Raw genomic sequence first — 18,609 nt, 5'->3', positions numbered from 1 at the left:
AATTGGGGGAATGGGCCCCAAAAAAAAAAGAACTAAAATGTGAGAGTAATTGCTTTAGCTCATCGACCTATATATGCATCGGATTATTTGATTTGACCAAATTGATATTCTTACACGCCGTATCAAATTAATTTTTTTTTTTAAAAAAAAAACTTGATATAATGAAACATAGTAAAATGAAATAAAAATGATATTTGTTATAGTGATTCCAACTAAAACAAAATCTGGATAAAAAGAAAGACATGTACATATATATATAAATGAAAAGATATCTCCTAATTAATTAAAGTGGTTCCCATAATTGAAGAATTGAATGATGGTTAACAAATCTCGCATTTATGGGAGACTGGGGGGTGGCCAGCATGCTTTCTGAACTACCCCTAAGCTCCTTTACGTACCTAATTTTTTTTTTTTTATTTTCAACATATAACACACAAATATATTTTTTTATTTGCTACCAATTATTTCTAGGTAGCTGGGGGGGAATATTATATTAATCGGACTGATTTTGGTTCCGTGCATTTGGTGATTTGTACAAATTTCGCTTCAAACGAAAGGGTAACATCTCATTATCTTATTTTATATCCAATCAGGGTTAACTGTTGATATTTATCAATAAATGTGGGGTTCATGGTTTTTTAGTGGATCCTGTATATATTGTTAAATTATGATTCATAGATCTATCATGGGAGCAATGCCTATATAGGTAGGTTGAAATGATCCTCAAATTAGAACATGCAATTTTGATATTCAGAATATTTTATAGATACTTTTATTTTCTTTTTTTTTTCTTCTTCTTTTTTTTTAAGGCGGGAAAGGAATGGGATTCAGACTTGTTCCAAACATGATGGTGGCAGTCTGGCAGACTGGCAGTGGCATCCACGTACATGTAAACAGATTGGGTAATATTATTTAAATAAATAAAATTATATGCATGAATAAAATTTGTGATTAAAAACAATTGTTAAGAGTAAATAAATACTCGTTTCTTTTTTTAAAAAAAATTATTATATTAATTTAATGATGCATGTATATTTGAAAAGTAGATGGATCGCCATGGATGTAGACCTGGCCAAGGGCCTGGTTGAACCCAAACCCGAACCCGGACCGGCCCGTGGTCAACGGGTCGGTTAACCGGGTCAACGGGTCCAACTGGGAATCGAAACCGGACCGGTTTTTTCTTTGGAAAACCGCCGATCCGGCGAGTTGGCCGGTTCAACCCGGCGGATCCGACCCTCCGGGTTCGCCGGGTTGACCCAGCAGGTTGACCATTTTAAAATATTATTTTAATTTTAAATAATATATATTTGATATTCACACATAGGTAAGATTTGAACCCAAAACCAAATGATTTTGGGACTTCATTCTTGCCACTAGGCCAAGTGTTAATTTGTTAATAAAACTTGATTGAATATAATTAAATGTAATAATATTTTTTATATAAGATGTTTAAAGTTTAAATGTAATATATTTTTTATTGAAATAAATAGAGTTTTTAATTGATTAATTGAGTTTTTAATATAAGATGTTGAAATATAATATATATTTTTATTGAATAAATATAATAAATTTTTTATTGATATATATAATTTTTAATATAAGATGTGAAAAGTTGAAATGCAATATATTTTTTATTTAATAAATACATATTTTTTTATTGAACTAGATAGAGTTTTTAATATACAATGTTGAAAGTTGAAATGCTATATATTTTTTATTGAATAAATGTAATATTATAATATATTTAAATATAAAATATAATATATTTTTTATTTAATATATGTATTAGCTTTTTATTGAGATAATGAAATACTTGATAGAGTTTTTAAAGTTCAATTTTACAAGTTTTTTTTATTTTTATTTTTAAAAAAAACAAGGGTCGAACCGGACCCGAAACCGCCGATTAACCGGACCCGGACCGGAACCGGCCACGGGCGGGCCGGTTAAGGGTCGGCCTATTGCCGACCCGGACCCGGCCCGTGGCCAGGTCTACATGGATGTATGGGGTAAATTCTGGTGCTATCTTTAGAGTTAGAGAAAAAATTTTGTGCTACACTTGAAAGAAACTATCATGATGTTACATATCTGAAAATTTTATGCTACTTGAAAAGGCAATACTCCAAGGCTGCACATCTAAGGATATGCATTTATAATTTATCAATACATGTGAATGACCATCTTTATTTGGATGTATCTCGAGATAATGTTTTTACATACAACACATCGTTTATTACATTTATCAATACACATAAGATCCACTAAAAAAATAATAAACCCTACATATATTGAAAAATATCCGCCCTAAAACAGTGGCAAGATAGATCTTCAAAAGGTTTACAAATATGACACCAAACACATGCATATTGTAATTTGTGTTATATATTTAGGTAATAGACCCAACTCAACATAAATTGAGGCCATTTGTCCTGCATTCGGATGGGAAAGGCCCGAAAACGACTAGGTTTGGGATATTCACACACACACACATTTATAGTTTACAGAGTATGACATGTTTTGTTGAAAACGATTATTTCCTACCATTTTGGGCGATAGAGTTTTCGTTTGTAAGAGTCCAGAATTTCTCTAAAATCAACCGATATAAGAACGTGTTTGCAATTACTAGAACGAGTGAGTTTTCGATTGTGAGAGTTTGAATTTCTCTAAAATCAACGAATTTAAGGGAATATTTGCAATCACACTAAGAAAAATAACTGTGAGATTTTTAGGAAGTACTTTTCAGCTTTTCTTTCACAAAATTTTGAAAATTTGTGAAATTTTATGGAAAAAAAAATGAAAAATACTTCCTACAAACTCTCCTAAATACTACCTAAATAGGTAGGGAAAGTAAAATTCCAGGAGGAGTATAAACTCGCCTACACTGAACCAAGATCATAGCTCCATCCATATATGTATAGTTAGATACACCTTCAAGACACTACCCTAACAATAGATTGAAAGTTTCTCGTTTATATATCATTTTCAGTTGGATAAAGATTTGGTATCTAATTAATGCTCGATTTTATTATGCTCTCTCTTCCTTCATGACCATCGTTGATTTTTGAGAAAACCCCGACGGTTCATTTATTGTCTACAAGTCATAGCACTCATAGGTTCTGAAAATCTTGTGATCATAAACGCTCACGGCGGCCGAGTCCGTCTCGTGGACTCTGGTGGTGGCAACAATTATCACTCGGCTCCGCTGAAGTGAAAATAATCAGCCGATACATGAATAAAGTATAACGGGGAAAAACAGTTCAGCTTGTGTTGTGCAAACATAATCAATCATGCATTTCAAGCTGATATTCAACAGTGCAAATAACAATTCTCCAGTCGACGATAATCAACATACAACCCCACTTCACCAACAAATGTAAGCAAGATTCACAAGACTACGCTATGTAGGTGCGATGTGGAATCTGAGATCAACTTCATTAACATTGCTCCATCAATACAATCTCTACTCTGCTTTTCCAATTCCCCCATTCTTTCTATGATAGCCTGTATTATACAAGCAGTTGAGAAATTAAATGACAAATTCATGGGAAATCCACCGGAACCATATTTTTTCAAACACAAAAATATAAATTCTCATGTTGTGTGTCGATGCTTCCCTACAATCTTTTTGAGGGCACACCAATGGACCCATCTCTGATTAGGACCACGCACTATTTGAAAGACTTTAGGCGTCTCCATCCTAGACAAAGTGGGGGAAGGTGTAGTTTGGCCAAAACTATTGTCAAGCAATTGATTTGTGTAATAAATAGTAAGAAAATCATACATATCCATCTACATCAGAGTAAAGTAAAATGGCTCACGGATATATTGTAGTTGTCTCAACATTTTGCCACAAATTAGAGGTGAAGTGAAAAGATTTACCCTCTTGCTCGTTTCTTGGAGTTCCCCGGCAAGAATGAACTCATCCAGTATAAGGTACACCTTTAACATTCACAGTCAAGATTAATCAGACATGAAATAATACGTATACGCTACTTATCATAAACATAAAACACGATGCTCTAAACTATGTCCACTTCCCCACCCAACCCAAAACCACCATTGCCATTTCATCATTAAAAGCAAGAGGTCGCCTTTTATCGAACAGGAATGATGAAATTAAATACCTTGTGGAAATTAAATACTAAATCAAGCTCACAAACATTGCTGAAGAAATGGTCCAGTATCTCCACAAATAAGTGAATGCACTCCAAATAAGCTAACTCATTGTCTGTAATGTCTACACACAAGGAGAAAAACAGCCCAGCATATCGCCTGTAGATAACCTTATGAGTTCGGAACTGCACGAAAGTTTAGCCAATAATGCATCATGAATGTGGTACTGGGTATTATAACCTAAACAAACTAACCATTGAGAATGAGACCCACAAAAGAACCAAATAAAAAGAGCTTAGCCTCTTCTCAGAAAAGTGAAGCAGGCATCATAAATTATGAGTGCAAACGCAACTGCAGAAAATAAAAAAGAAACCAACACTTCTACTATTTTAATTTTTGGTGTTTCATATGATAAAAAAGCAGAAAACACAATATAACTGACATTTTTTCCTGGATTCCCATTTTCCTAATGAACCAAAGAAAGAGTGTGTTACCCTTTTATGGTTCTGCAAGGCCAAAAATTACGAGATTACCTTATTTTCTATTGTCTTAAATGTCATCCAGGCAAGCGGCAACCAAAATTCAGGATTATGCTTCCATTCTAAGATATCTAGAGCTAGTGAGCTTAACTTCGTACATATTTCCAGTCACTTTTGTTCTCAAACCTGAGCATTCTATTTTTAACGAGTACAAAGAGGACGTATATTTATTAACTTCCCATTTTCCTAGGTCCATAGAGATTTGAAACATTTCGCATAAAATCCCAAAGACAACCGGATTCATAAATTTTGATTAAATGCCTTAAAATGAATGTCTAGGTGTGACCGTGCGGGTGTTGGGTCACTTTCTTGGTTTCTAACAGTAAAGGCCAGGTACACAACCTGACCATACTTTTTTAGATAGCTGACTTTGGGGTGCCTAATTTTTTCTTAAATATATGACAATCGTTGATTGAATTTTGAAAAAGTTCTTCCCATCGGTAGGCGAAGAATAACAGAGGAGCGCTAAACATTGTTTTCTCAACATTTACCAATCATCAATGATATGTCATTTTCTCATACTGCCTATGCTTACCTTGGAAGAGACAGGGTCACAAGACTTCAGAGTGAAGGTGGGTGAGATAGAAGATATGACAGTCGGCAATAAACACTCAATTGAGGGAGGAAGACTTGAGCTTTGAATGGGTCTAGACATTAATGTATACATATAATATTATATGTATTTTGATTGAGTACCCGTTCACGTTAATTGGGTTAGTTAATCTAATCCTACTTGATATACCACCCAACAAAGATATATCGAGTTTTGATACACTAGAATCCGATATATAATTGCTCTATTGGCCTAGAATTTCCAGCCCATTTTACTCTTTTTTATCCCGAAGAGATGTAAATTGTGGATGTCTTAGTCAAAGCAGCTTTCAAGAAAGATGTTTTTTTTTACACTCGTGAAGACATGCTGCTCTTTGAGGGTTTGATTGGATTCGATGCCAATATTTATGTACTTCCAGAATCATTAGTGATTTTAATTCTCAGTTGTATTCTTTTGATGCGCTTGGGATTCTTGTTCGGGGGCTGACCTTCTGTGTGGGTTGATATTGGCCAAGTGCCCAAGTCTCCCCCGCTGCTTTGTCTTCAAGGCCTTGTAATACTTTTATTGATGCATTAGTTGATTGATTAGGCCACTAAATTATATGAGCTGCCACGTTTATAATTGGGCTTTTAGTTTTCAATGTACAGTTATTGTTGGGCCACTAAAATTTGATATTAGGAGCAAACAAATTGTATTAAACTTAGAAATAAAGATTAAAATAATAAACGCGTCCACGAAAACACTAATGTTGTGTTTGGATTAATGAATTTCAAATCTATGGATTTCGATTATATCTTTATTGTTTACAATGAAATGATATATTAAATCTTAAATCAACGCCTTACTCATTTACACATTATTAATACATAGTAAAATGGATTTCAAATGACATGATTATATGGTGAATTTGAAAGTCATTCACATGGAATACTATGTAAACACATCAAATATAATACATTAGAAATCCTTCAAACGGATTAAACCAAACACAACCTAAAAATAAAATGCAAACTTATTTGCCTTGTCTCAAGTTTTTAAATTTGAACTGCCTTGTGAACTTGGGGCTTTTCATCATGCAAAAATGAACCAACCAACCCAGATAAATGAAAGGGGAGAAAACAATTCAAGAAACAGAAGTTTTAAGCAAAGGTTGTATCCATAAAACATAATTACAGATACAATTCAGCGATGCCATATACGGATAGCCAGGATAGGTAGATTTGAAACAAGTAATTTCAAATTGTCTGTGCATGTTCGAACAGAAAAGTTATTTAGGTTCAGGTATTACATTCACTTCCGACGTATTCAAGATACATTTTGAAAGGATTTGAATCGAACAACCACCTAGATGTCATTTCATATCAATATGTTTTCAGATGTTTTAATTTTATATCTTACTTCAAATCCATGTCTCACGAATGCAGCTTAAAGAATATCAAATAAAACCATATGTCTAGCTTAAAAAAAGATCGAAAACATCTTAATTAAATGCTCACCTCCACAAAATTGGTAAACTTGGGATCTCTGTTCACAACCAAACGATGAACCTGCAATTAACAGACGAAGCCTTGAAGCATTTAAGGTTTTATTTGAATTGAAGTATTTCATTTGGCAACGGATTTTGAAGAATGCATTGAAAATGACTCAATAATTTGACATCTGAATCATTTTGCTTTGGATTTAAAATCGAATGGTTTAGAAATTATACAAGCAATTTATGTACGGAGTGAGGTCAATCCACCAAATTCATCCGAAGCCAGCCTACGGACACTTCAATCTTGAGAACGAAATTCGGATGCCTGTAAAAATTACCTCATACTCAACCTTATGCTTCTCAGATTCCTCCAGAGGAACATAATATTTGGCCAGTCGCGTTTTTCCCTGCCTGTTTTGCAACAGTATGAATCGGATCTGCGATTTTCCATAAAAATAAATAAAATTTGCAAACACGGACTCCGATTAGAACAAATCAACGAAAATTTGAATCGTTAAGATCAAATAATAGATTCCCAAAAAGTTCTCAGCACCATTTTGATTAGAATGCTGGAGCACCGGAGTCCCCAAAATTGAAATGGTCGAATTTAGGGCAAGATAGAAAGAATTAGATGCCAGGTGAAGTCAAAGGTGACAGCTAAGCGAAGTGATTTTGCAATTACAATTTACAACCGTGGTCAAAATGTATTATGACGAGAAATAATATTTTTGATATTTTTATATTATATTATTTTAAAAAATATATCGTAAATGAACAAACAACGACCCCAATGGTTTTTTCCAAAAAAAAATTGTAAATGAACCAGATGAATTATAATCATTAATCAAATATTTGAATAGACATTAATTTAATTATCAAGTTTTATTTTATTTGTATGGAAATTTAAGTTATGATCGTATTAGATTTTAATTTTTAATATTTCTTTTATAAACATCAACAAAAATATACTTTATGTTATATATGTTATAATACTTGAGCATATTACTATATTAGACTTAGAGGGATATATATAAAAATTTCAAAATGGCCCTTATATTATATTAATGTTAATTAATATATGTAAATTTGATTTTATGGATAAATTATTTATTTTGAATTCATTTGAAATATGCCTTCGCCGATCTTTATAAATGAAATACAGGCTATATTAATAATCAACAGATAAAAGGAAATACTGCTGCATGCCAAAAGTATGATATGTCCATTTATTACTTTATATAATAAAAATAAAGCGTAGGTTTTCATAGAATTCGTTTAAATCTTAGCGAGTCAAATTGTTGAATATACACGTTCCAGTGTTCCACAAGAAACAAAAGGTTAATGTGAATGCATCATTACTGGCAACCAAGGATAATCATGATGTACATCGTGGGATGAGACTTTTTGGCTGTGTTCGTTTTGTTAAGGGATGTTTTTTGAGAATTAAAGATGTAAACGAATGAAGTTACTCACGAGCTATTCAGAATTTCGTTTGATATAAAATTTGTTTGAAATTGTTTGTTAATTTTATCAAATCGGGTTTGAGTTTAGTTTTGAGTTCAACAATTTTATTTGAAGAAAATATTTGATTCTTGACTTCACGAACATGCTTCTTTATAAACTTGTGAGCTCGTTTATCGTTTGCGGACATGTAAATTTAGTATTAGTTTACAAAGATACATTTTATTATATGCTCGAGCTCAATATCTTTAATGAGATTGAATCAAAAATCGAACTCGAGATCTATAGTATGCTTAACGAGCTCGAAAACGTGCATGTTTAACAATGTGTTCTCAATCGAAACTCATTAAATACGATAAACGAGCTATTAACGAACTAAACTCGATCTATTCAAAAGTTTAGTAACTACAAAATGATCCGAGCTCGAAACAAACCTATATAAATTTTAAACGTGCCGAAATAAGTTGGTTGGCCAATTTCACCTCCATTTTTTTTCTTCTAAATATAGATAATACTTAACGAGAAATGAAAGTGTTTTAATATAAAAAAATTAAGCATTAATAATATTTTATAGTAAAATCATTTTTTTGCTATTAAAATTTAAGCATTTTTTTGCTATCAAATCGAAATCATATCTGTACTGTGTGTGTTGTTTAAAAAAAAAAAAAAATCGAAATCATATATACCATAGTCAAACCTAATTAAACCCACCAGCAAGTCACACAACTAAAGTTTGTAATAAATAAGTTATTGCTTTTTAATTGTTAGCTCGGAGTAGCGGTACAAATCAATACTAGCTGAATATTTTGATTGGGATCGCTTGGCATATTTTGGGAAATGATTAAAAAAAACAAATAATTTATAAAGTTTATATCCATTAATTTACAGTCATCGCGCTTTCATATTTTGGCTGGATTTACCATTAGTACATTTGTGTCACCGTAAATGTACATATATATATATGTGTGTGTATCATGTGCATGCTTGTATATATAGTTTGTTTTCTACGAGTAATTATTTTTGCAAGTGTGTTAATTTTTAAGCACAACTATGAATGAAGATATATTTGTGATCATTTAGTTATGTTTTGAGATTATAAGAAAGGAAAAATAAGTTTTTTTACTCTACTAACTTTAAATTATTTGAATTTTGGTCCATTAACTTTTTCGATGTGGGTTTTGGTACACTAACTTTGCATTTTCAGTTTTTTTTTTTGTCCAACTGCATACGTGTCAGCTTTTGATTGGTCTACGTCATCATTTTGGACCAATAAGAAGTTGACACGTATGCAGTTGAACCAAAAAACACTGAAAATGCAAAGTTAGTGTACCAAAACCCAAATCGAAAAAATTAATGGATCAAAACCAAAACATGTACAAGTTAATGGAAACATGAAAGTTATAAGTAAGTTATACATTTATTAAAAAAAAACACGTCTTTATTGTATATTTGTAGACTGCGTTTTTATGTTTGGCAGAGATGTTTTTTAACATTCCCCCTTCATGACAAATCTAATGTTTTAAAGACCAGTAATTAGAGAATAAACTTCCAAACTAATTTAAAACACATAAAATTTATAAAAATAAAAAAATTCAATACAAAATTTCATTTGTCACAATATCATGATATATTAAATGGATGCACATAAAATTTTTCGACATAATTGACGTAATAACGATCTACGATATATTAAATGTAATTATTCAATTTATAAACTTTAAATTATGCTATATTTATAATCACAATCACGAGCCAGTAAAATGTTTGAACCTTGATTTTGTCTAACATTCGAGCGCTTTATAGATGACAACAAAGCAAGGCAGGATTGCCCTTGAATTAAACACATATAAGTCCTCCAGATTCGAGTATATTCCGGTGAAGCCAGTCACCGAGTCAAACGAGCTGCCAGCCAGCGGCGCCGCGGCCCCGTCGTCCTCCCCCGCCGCCGCTTCCTCGCCCACGCGCTTCACCCTTCCAGCAATCACGCGGCACACCAGCATGGCGCGGCGAGTGGCCAACACGCCGATACTGTCGTGAGCCCTGCCGCTGCTCGCCGTCGTGCGGACCCCGCTGATCTTGCTACCCTGAAATCCATGTCGGACGATGGTACAAACTCCGCAGCCGGGAACGGAGGCGCACAAGCCGGAGGAGCCACGCGCGCCGAGGGAGCACGTGAGCGTGGCGCAATGGAATCTCAGCAGCTCGTTGCCGTCGGCGGCGCACCTGGCGTCCCTCTTGGCGGTGGAGTTGGCGCGTGTCTTCACCGCGTCTCTGTAGTCTTCGAACCGTTGGATCGTGCGCTGGGTGTTGTGGACCTTTAATATCCGCTCGATCTTGCAGACTGGGCTGTCCTTTTTAAGCCAGCTTGATTTGAAAATTATTTCAACTATATTGCGGCTAGAATCATCTGGGCCGAGCTCTGATACTGCACAAATAATTACTTAAATTATCTCCTTTTTATTTAATTTTTTAGAATCCCCAATCAGTTTTGTATGCTCATTTAAATACAAACAAATATAAATGGAAAAAAAAAATGGTAAAATGGAAAAAAGTCTTATTCTTGTCAGAGTGGGGAATGAACGCGCCACGTGGCAAAGTGTAGTGCTTTTAATTGAAAGCTGTAAAAATTAATTGATATCAAGTACTGGTCCATAGCGTAAGAAAATGACGTGGCTGTATGAGCACAGTATCCCCTGCCCTTAAAAACACAGGCAAAGATTTATGGGATTTAGAGAAATATTGTACTACAAATCACCCACTTTTCGATGGCAACAATAAATTTTCATTTGCCACGTTATCCCGTTAACAGGGCACGCTGAATTTTGAAATATTGATATAGAATATAGTCTTTTTGAAAAGATAATTCCATCTATAATTAGAATTTTATATTTGGACCAAATAGGATCATGACCAACATCGAGGTTTCAAATTATCAATAATTAAGCTAACACGATCGAGACAAAAATATAACTTAATTAAACCTTGTATTTGTTTTTTGGTTCATTGGATGCTGACATACGAACAGTGCCGTGTGCCAAATGGTAGTGTGGAATTTTCTTCGAGAACGTGCATGATTGGGAGTCGTAAAAGGAAAAAAGAAAAGAGTTAAATTAAATAAGATGCACCTGCATGCCTGATTGCCTGGTGATGCTCCAAGCTCTCGACTTTTGGAAACACCTCCCCGCATTCGGGGCAAGCGCAAATCCTCGTTCTCGGCAATGGGTACCTGCGATCGCTCCAACAAATCAAACATCCATCAAATGGAGATAAAATCATGTATTTGATACATAGACCGTGTTTGAGAGATCTATTGAAATATACATTCGGATATAATTCTTGGGAGTCCTTAATATAGACAAGGCCAACCCTCACTTCTTGAGCTAGTTTTTGAGATAGTTAAGTCCAAGTCTCATTTCTAACATGGTATAGAGCCCAAACCCTCCGTGTGTGTTAGACCGCCCATAACTGGGCTGTCTAACATCAGAAGAATATAATTCTTGGAAGCCCTTAATATAATAAACAAGGGCAACTCTCACCTCTTGAGCCAGCTTTTGAGGTGATTTAGATCCAAGTCTCATTTCTAACATCGCGTAAGAAGTACTTTTTAGGTTCTTCTCTCATAAAATATTTTTTAGAAACTATCTCAAACAACGAATTCTAACTACGGACTGAAATTAAACGGAAATATATATTCATCGCGTACATGCTCGGATCAACGATTGCGTGGCACTCGTAACAACCCGAGAGCCTCCGCAGCTGCATCCCCCTCCCGGCGTAGGCTCCAGCGCCATAGCTGGAATTTACGGAACGACTCGTTGACGAAGACCCGTGGCTGCCTTTCTTGCTGAGAAGCCTGGTTTCCTGTCCCAAAGAAATGCTATCCGGGGAGACATCGGAGCGGTGCACCACCCTGGTGTTGCCGTGGACAACGTCCCGGAACGTGCAGATGGAGCTGCAGGAGGCGTAAATGGGATGATGGATTTGGGATTCCTCGATCTGCTTGCAAGTGAGCAAGCTCTTGATCTGGTCCCAAGAAGAGGACGAGGACGTGGACGGGGACGAGTGCTTGGTCTTATGGTACTGTTTCTTCTTGCGTTTGGGGTTCGCGGCGGGCGGGGGAGGATGAAGGGTCTTGGATTCGGGGTCGGGTAGGAAAGTGAGGAGCGCCATGAAAAGAAGTGAGAGGGATTGGAGGAGAAGTGGTGAATGATTGGGGAAGAAGAATTGGGTCTCTTTTTCATGGGAGGAGTTGGCGCAAAGAGAGTGTGGTGTTAAACTGTTAAATGTTAAAATATTTGGTGGGTTTTTCGTTTAAGTGGGGGAAGGCATCCGAGATTGGTTAAAGATGTTGAGTTGTGTGGGGAAAGGGGTTTTGTTGGGGACAGTAGCTAGGGTTCCTTTTTTCCTTTCATGGATTCAGTAAATACATTTCTACGTTCTATCAAATCAAAATATATATATATTGGACAGCGGAGTTTTTCCGCCTATACATTGTTTAACTTGATCACGAGATTTGAGATTTAGGAGATCCATATTCCACGAATTTTTACGTACTATATATAAAAATTGGAGTGATTCTTCTCTTATATACCATGTGGTGAAATATTAAGTTTTTGATCATCAATATCTCATTTCAAATTTCATGAAAATGTGATGGATCTTCGATGTAAAATGGTGGATGATTTGTGATACATATGTAGGCATGTTAAATTTTAATATAAAATATAAAAATATTATGTATAGGTAAAAATTATATGAAATTATTTTTTTCTCTAAAAAAAAATTTAATAGCCACTTAATCATTTGTATTCTTTCCTTTTCCTATTAGCTAGCAACCATATATATACACCACAAACTGCATGCATCGTACGTAGTTGATCTATTTTGAGACTTGACTGCATGCTTACACCTAGATTGCATGCTTACCTTTCTTTAAAGCCAAAAACTTGAGGTTTTATACATATTGGACAAGGACTAGACTTGATGTCCTATCCCTTTCAAGCTCTAAAACTTTCACAAGCCCCTCTACACTTCCAAGCTTACCTATGAATTAAGACTATTAGTACATTTACATCTCCCACTTGCTATCACGTTTGACCTGATCAAGCTTCATAAATCATACTCTTGTACATTAACAATTTAGTTTTAAAAAAACAACAACACTTTTTAAGAAAAAAAAATAGGACCGATTAGAAACCGCTTGAACACGCCATGTTTTTATAAAATTGGAAACGACACGATTATAATCATAATTATTGGATTATATATTTATAACCCGACATTCGACGTTTAACTAGATCTATAAATAGTGGTGACAGGTGGATATTAATTGTAAGACTGTGTAATTTGCATGTATGATTTGTTGGCTAGCAACTTATGCACATCCAAAGTAACATGCCATGTTCGTAGCTTTTGTAGGCATCGCTTGGAGTTATTCTCTTGTTGTTCCTCTTTTCATTTTCTCGAATAAAAAGTGAGTTGCCTGGATTGCTGAAATGATGCCCCAATCACGACAACCCTTTATTGGAGCTCTACAATATTACTTCGATCATCATCCATTTCATATATATATATATATATAGCTTCTATTAAGATGTTTTTCGGGAGATTGATTTGAAATACATCGATTTCGATTACAATTTTATTGTTAATATTGAAACAATAGATCAAATTAAAATTTTCATTTATTACTTATTTACACGTTAGGAAGCACAAATTTGAGTGGATTTCAAATGATACCAATATTGGGTGAAACTTGAAATTCATCTTAATTAACATGAAATACTTGTATAAGAGATGAATTTGAATTATAGAATTCTCTAAACATCAAAGTACATTTGAACAAATTTCAGATACATGCACTTGAAATTTTTCCAATCTCAAGTATTTGATAATATAAGAAGAATAATTAAGTTCATCGGTATAATATTTATGTGTAAGATGCAATATTGTTAGTTGTTAATATTAAGTTATATATTTAATTTAATTTTTCATATTGTCATTGAGCTATTTTAAATAAATTTTATGATGTGATATGTTGATTCCAATATCTCAGTTTTTGTTTTGGAAGGCAATGATTGTTAACTTTATATTCTCATTATTTTTCTTGGTCATAAAACGCAATTGGAGCACTAATTTTACACACAGACACACAAGTTTCGCGTATAAGTTATCTCAGCATAAGTACAAATGGCAATTTTTATTATCTTAAATATATGGATACGGAGGGAGACGTCACTATTTGTCGTCTGCCGGAGCTTTAACTATACACAAATCTGATAATTAATATACACAAAATCTTGTGAGACAGATTTTTCATTCCTTTTTTTTTTTTCTAAAAAAAATTTTCTGAAACTAAATTTTTTTAAAAAAAATCTCAATTAGCTCATATATGATATATGATCGATGATTCAATAATATAATTTATATACTAACGCGCTTCTCCCGCGCAAGCCCGATCGATATCGACAAAAATAAGCCCTGAAATAATACTTTCGGATATTATACAAGTTAATCGAAAGTATAATCTTGATAACAAAATACTACGTTATATATCAGTGAGATTCCGATGCCATGAAAAAGGAGGAGTAGAAGAGCCAAGGAGATAAAAATATATAGGAGTGTCACGTGAAAATTGCACCTTATCCATTTTATTTTGTAGCGTTTAGCATCACGTGGAAACATGCTTCTGGCCAGAAACTTAACCACTCAGCCTAATATATCATATATTATTTATTTAATTATATAGTACTCTTGATCAAGGCTATTATTTTGCTTTTCTATTATATAATTTATATATGACTTGACCATTTTGTTAATAATAATTTGGGGAGCTGATAGGACCCATACTTTTCGGCCACCTATTATTACTAACCAAAACATCGAAGGGTGTGGAATGGGTGCATTCTCGTCCACATCGACTCTTACAAATATAAATAAAGTATCATCTCTTTCTCTTAATTAGTTAATAAATCTTATCTTATTATATGAATTATGGAGTTGACTCATCATAATTATAATAAAGGATTATGAAAATTTTTTGTCTATTACTTCTTTCATCCATTTTGTGATTTTGTCAAATAACCTATTTCTTAATTAAACACAAATCATTCGCATCCAGCACTCATCGCCGCGGTGTAAAAACTTATTTAAATTATCCGATGTTACTATATTTCTTTTAGGTGTGCAATGTTACTAATACAAATATCAGCGCACCGATGAAAAATAATTAAAATTTTTCAGCACTGCCATTTTCCCTCGTAAGTGGCCTAGCATTAATCCGTATGTGAACATTATCTTAAAATATTGTCCATTATCCCGTTTGGTTTTTTTTAGAGTACAAGTACAATATTATATCAATATTACAAGTAAACAATTACAACAATGTAATGAAATTGCTCGTACGAAACTTGAGCATAGACTCGAGACTTACTTATCTCAAACAAAAAACTATTAAATCTACCTAAATAAATTAGGACAACTACCCGCAATAAACGAGAATCGAACCTGAAACCAATTGGTGTCATTATCCCGTTTGGTTTAGTTGGCGTACGTCGTTATGTACTTAAGTTTACTCGACTATTTAGTATTTATATAGATATATAGATTGATCTCTTACTTTTTATAAAGAAAGTAGGAAGAAATGTTGAGACTTGAGATTAACTAATTAAAAAAATTCGTAAAAGCATAATTTATTCATTTTAAGAATAAAATTGCCTTCTACAAAAACAATTTTACGAATGAAAATGAAAATTTATGTGTTAGGGGATGGGTGAATTCACTACAAGAAAAATGAGAAAAGACAACGGATATAATCCGTTGTCATATGAGTTCAAAAACTGTTGTACTTTTCAGTGTTGTCGAAAGTATACCCTACGACAACGATTTATATCCGTTGTCTTTGAAGACATACGACAACGGTTCTGCAACGGTTTAAAGCTGTTGTCTTGTGGAACTTACGACAACGGTTTTGCAACGGTTTAAATACGTTGTCTTTTGAGACTTACGACAACGGTTTTAAACCGTTATCTTTGAGCATGTTTTTTAATAACCAGGTTTTGTACAACAATTTTATTTGGGCAAAGACAACGGTGAAAAATCATTGTCTTTTGTAAGATGTAAAACAAAAAAAAATTAAAAACACTAATTTAATATTATAATCACTCGAAATTTAAAAAATCAAAAATTAAATTAATATATAATTTTTTAAACATTATAAATTATTCAAAATTAAAAATAATCGAATTCTGATTCAATGAACACTAAAAAATAAATTTATACATTAATCTCGATAAACTTGGAATACCCTTCAACAATCTCTTTTCCTATAACTCGTTTATTTTTCAATGTTCTCCGTTCCAACCTGATAAAACGATACAAGTAGAAGACAACTGTCAAGCAAAGATTAAAAGATATCCAAAACATTAAATGAAAAGTACTGATTGTAATTGGATATCTTAATTGAAATTTGCTTAAATATAAAGATTGATGGTTCTCATTATACTTTCTAAATTTTCATAAACATATTCACGTACCTAACAAAAATGTTATATATTCACTTCCAATGGCTTTGAGTTCTGGTTAGTGAGCTGAGGTTGACTTGAATAATCTGCTAGATAAAAAAAAAAAGGTTAGAGGCACTAAAAAATCTACAAATGATCAAGAAAAATTTTAAGTAGCTAGAGAAGAGCAGGTGTTGGATATCACCTTTTGTTTTGGAATTGAAGACATATCCATCAAGAAAACAAGTGTTGATGAAATATTGGATTGGCATGGTTCAGAAAACAATTTGTTGAGCACAAAGCCTACGAAAATCTTACTCCATAAAGGCAAATTATCTGAACTGTCAGCACACCAGCAAAAAGACAGAAACAAGAATTTGGATTAGACAGTTGATAGTTGATACCGAATCTTGTGAGACAATAAACACTTATGTTAGGAGCATCAAGGGCCAAAAACAGCCCAATGATATTTCGCACAAAGGTTGGCTTTAACCAAAGAAGTTCTCTATAAACAATTCAACTAATTGTTATACGTTGATTCAGTCACACTTCCAAATAGCTGGTATCACGAAATTGTTATGCAAGAGAAGATGAGGCACACAAAGTTGACGAAGTGATCTGTGAATCGATTAAAAGGGTCCCGTGAGATACCACCACGAGGAATGTAAACCTGTATAATCGAACACAAGAAGAGAAAACCTTGATATTTTCCATTTCCATATTACTATTGCGTTTGAAAACAGAATCAAAGCAAACTTTTACAGATACAACTCAAAATAAATTACCACAGATGGTGTCATCAAGAAAGAATTGAACTATAATATATGAAAGAAATGGGAATGTAACCTTCTAATAATATAGATTAGTATTCACATACACAAAAAATATATTCTTGATTAATCGATTTATACATGACCTTAATTAATTATGTTGTAAAAATCAAAGCACCGGTGTTTATAAAAAAATGTAAGAATTGAAAAAATAAAATTAACTAGAAACAAGTATTGAAAGCTAGCAGATAGATTTCTTGAACAATAAAAAAGACAAACTAATGTATTAGGCAAGGAATAAAATTTGACTCTTCACCTCATGTGTTTATCTATACATTATACAAGAAAATTGTTAATATTGTGTTTTTTTCTTAATAATTAATTTTTTTATATATATTTATTTATACTATCAATAAATAGTAAATGAATATGTCGATCCATGAGTTAGTTATCGACAATAATGAATATAAGAATATGCCTGAAATTAATTAAGGACGACTTACATTGTCTTCCGAGAAAAGGAAGTTTTCGTGGAAAATGACGGGGCAACCATCTTTTGTCACCTATTTTATATATATATATATATATATATATATATATATATATATATATATATATTATTGAAAGGATATTAATTAAAATCGAGAAGTAGAGACAGAGTAGGTAGAAATTAAGAAGAACAATATATTAAGTTGGTCCGGTGAAGGACAAGATAGAAGTGATGAATAGATAGATATATATATAGGGAGGAAAAATAGAAACTCAAATCCAACGCATGCAGCCGATAGAATTAATTGTACCGCACAAAAGTAGGCGATCGAATGAGGACAAAAATATTAAATAAGGATCTTATAAATTGATCAGAGAATTAATGGATACCTGAACATCAAATTCGATGTAATCAAAGTTAGAAAAATAAAGAAGACGATGATCTTGAGAATTCTCTAAGTTTTTGTAACGTCTCACTGTATCAAGACGGGTCTTTTCAGCGTGCTTATGTCCTCACTCACACGCACCCTGAGAAACTTCCCAGGGGGTCACTGATAAGTGCATTTTGTATGCATTATTTCATGTTATTTTTATGTCTATTTTGTGTGCATTCATATTATTTTTATGTGTTTTTATGTGTTTTAGTGCATGTGTGTGTATTTCACTCCTTGGGTTAATTTTGTAGCAAAATATATTTTTTAAGAATGAATTC

General features: G+C 33.3%; 2 protein-coding genes and 1 long non-coding RNA gene across 3 annotated transcripts; all 3 read right to left on the bottom strand.

The window, feature by feature from the left end:
- Nucleotides 1–3,259: 3,259 nt before the first annotated feature.
- Nucleotides 3,260–7,365, bottom strand: LOC140878267 (AP-2 complex subunit sigma). Its single transcript, XM_073281867.1, has 6 exons — nt 7,230–7,365; nt 7,015–7,113; nt 6,699–6,749; nt 4,122–4,295; nt 3,877–3,936; nt 3,260–3,498 (listed from the first exon to the last, which is right to left on the bottom strand). Exons 1-6 carry the CDS (start codon nt 7,230–7,232, stop codon nt 3,382–3,384), a joined length of 504 nt encoding a protein of 167 aa, XP_073137968.1. The 5' UTR covers nt 7,233–7,365; the 3' UTR covers nt 3,260–3,381.
- A 2,552-nt stretch (nt 7,366–9,917) lies between these two features.
- On the bottom strand, nt 9,918–12,524 carry LOC140877339 (uncharacterized). The gene is made up of 3 exons (XM_073280877.1): nt 11,841–12,524; nt 11,263–11,363; nt 9,918–10,562 (listed from the first exon to the last, which is right to left on the bottom strand). Exons 1-3 carry the CDS (start codon nt 12,305–12,307, stop codon nt 9,919–9,921), a joined length of 1,212 nt encoding a protein of 403 aa, XP_073136978.1. The 5' UTR covers nt 12,308–12,524; the 3' UTR covers nt 9,918.
- Nucleotides 12,525–16,669: 4,145 nt separating this feature from the next.
- Nucleotides 16,670–18,313, bottom strand: LOC140867013 (uncharacterized). The gene is made up of 4 exons (XR_012145028.1): nt 18,288–18,313; nt 17,912–17,971; nt 16,844–16,979; nt 16,670–16,745 (listed from the first exon to the last, which is right to left on the bottom strand). It is a non-coding gene; the product is annotated as an uncharacterized lncRNA (long non-coding RNA).
- Between the last annotated feature and the right edge of the window lie 296 nt (nt 18,314–18,609).

Source organism: Henckelia pumila, chromosome 1 (genome assembly GCF_033568475.1).
Source record: "Henckelia pumila isolate YLH828 chromosome 1, ASM3356847v2, whole genome shotgun sequence".
NCBI lineage: Eukaryota > Viridiplantae > Streptophyta > Magnoliopsida > Lamiales > Gesneriaceae > Henckelia > Henckelia pumila.
The sequence above is the reverse complement of the archived record's forward strand: the minus strand, read 5'-3'. Positions and strand labels throughout refer to the sequence as shown.

Coding starts and splice junctions, on each gene's coding strand:
- LOC140878267 (XM_073281867.1), bottom strand. Junction 6,750..7,014: donor AGCATAAGGTTGAGTATGAG/GTAATTTTTACA, acceptor TGTTAATTGCAG/GTTCATCGTTTGGTTGTGAA. Junction 3,937..4,121: donor TAGTATTTAATTTCCACAAG/GTATTTAATTTC, acceptor TGAATGTTAAAG/GTGTACCTTATACTGGATGA.
- LOC140877339 (XM_073280877.1), bottom strand. CDS start 12,307: ATGGCGCTCCTCACTTTCCTACCCGACCCCGAATCCAAGACCCTTCAT. Junction 11,364..11,840: donor GCAATCGTTGATCCGAGCAT/GTACGCGATGAA, acceptor GAGCGATCGCAG/GTACCCATTGCCGAGAACGA. Junction 10,563..11,262: donor CCAGGCAATCAGGCATGCAG/GTGCATCTTATT, acceptor TTATTTGTGCAG/TATCAGAGCTCGGCCCAGAT.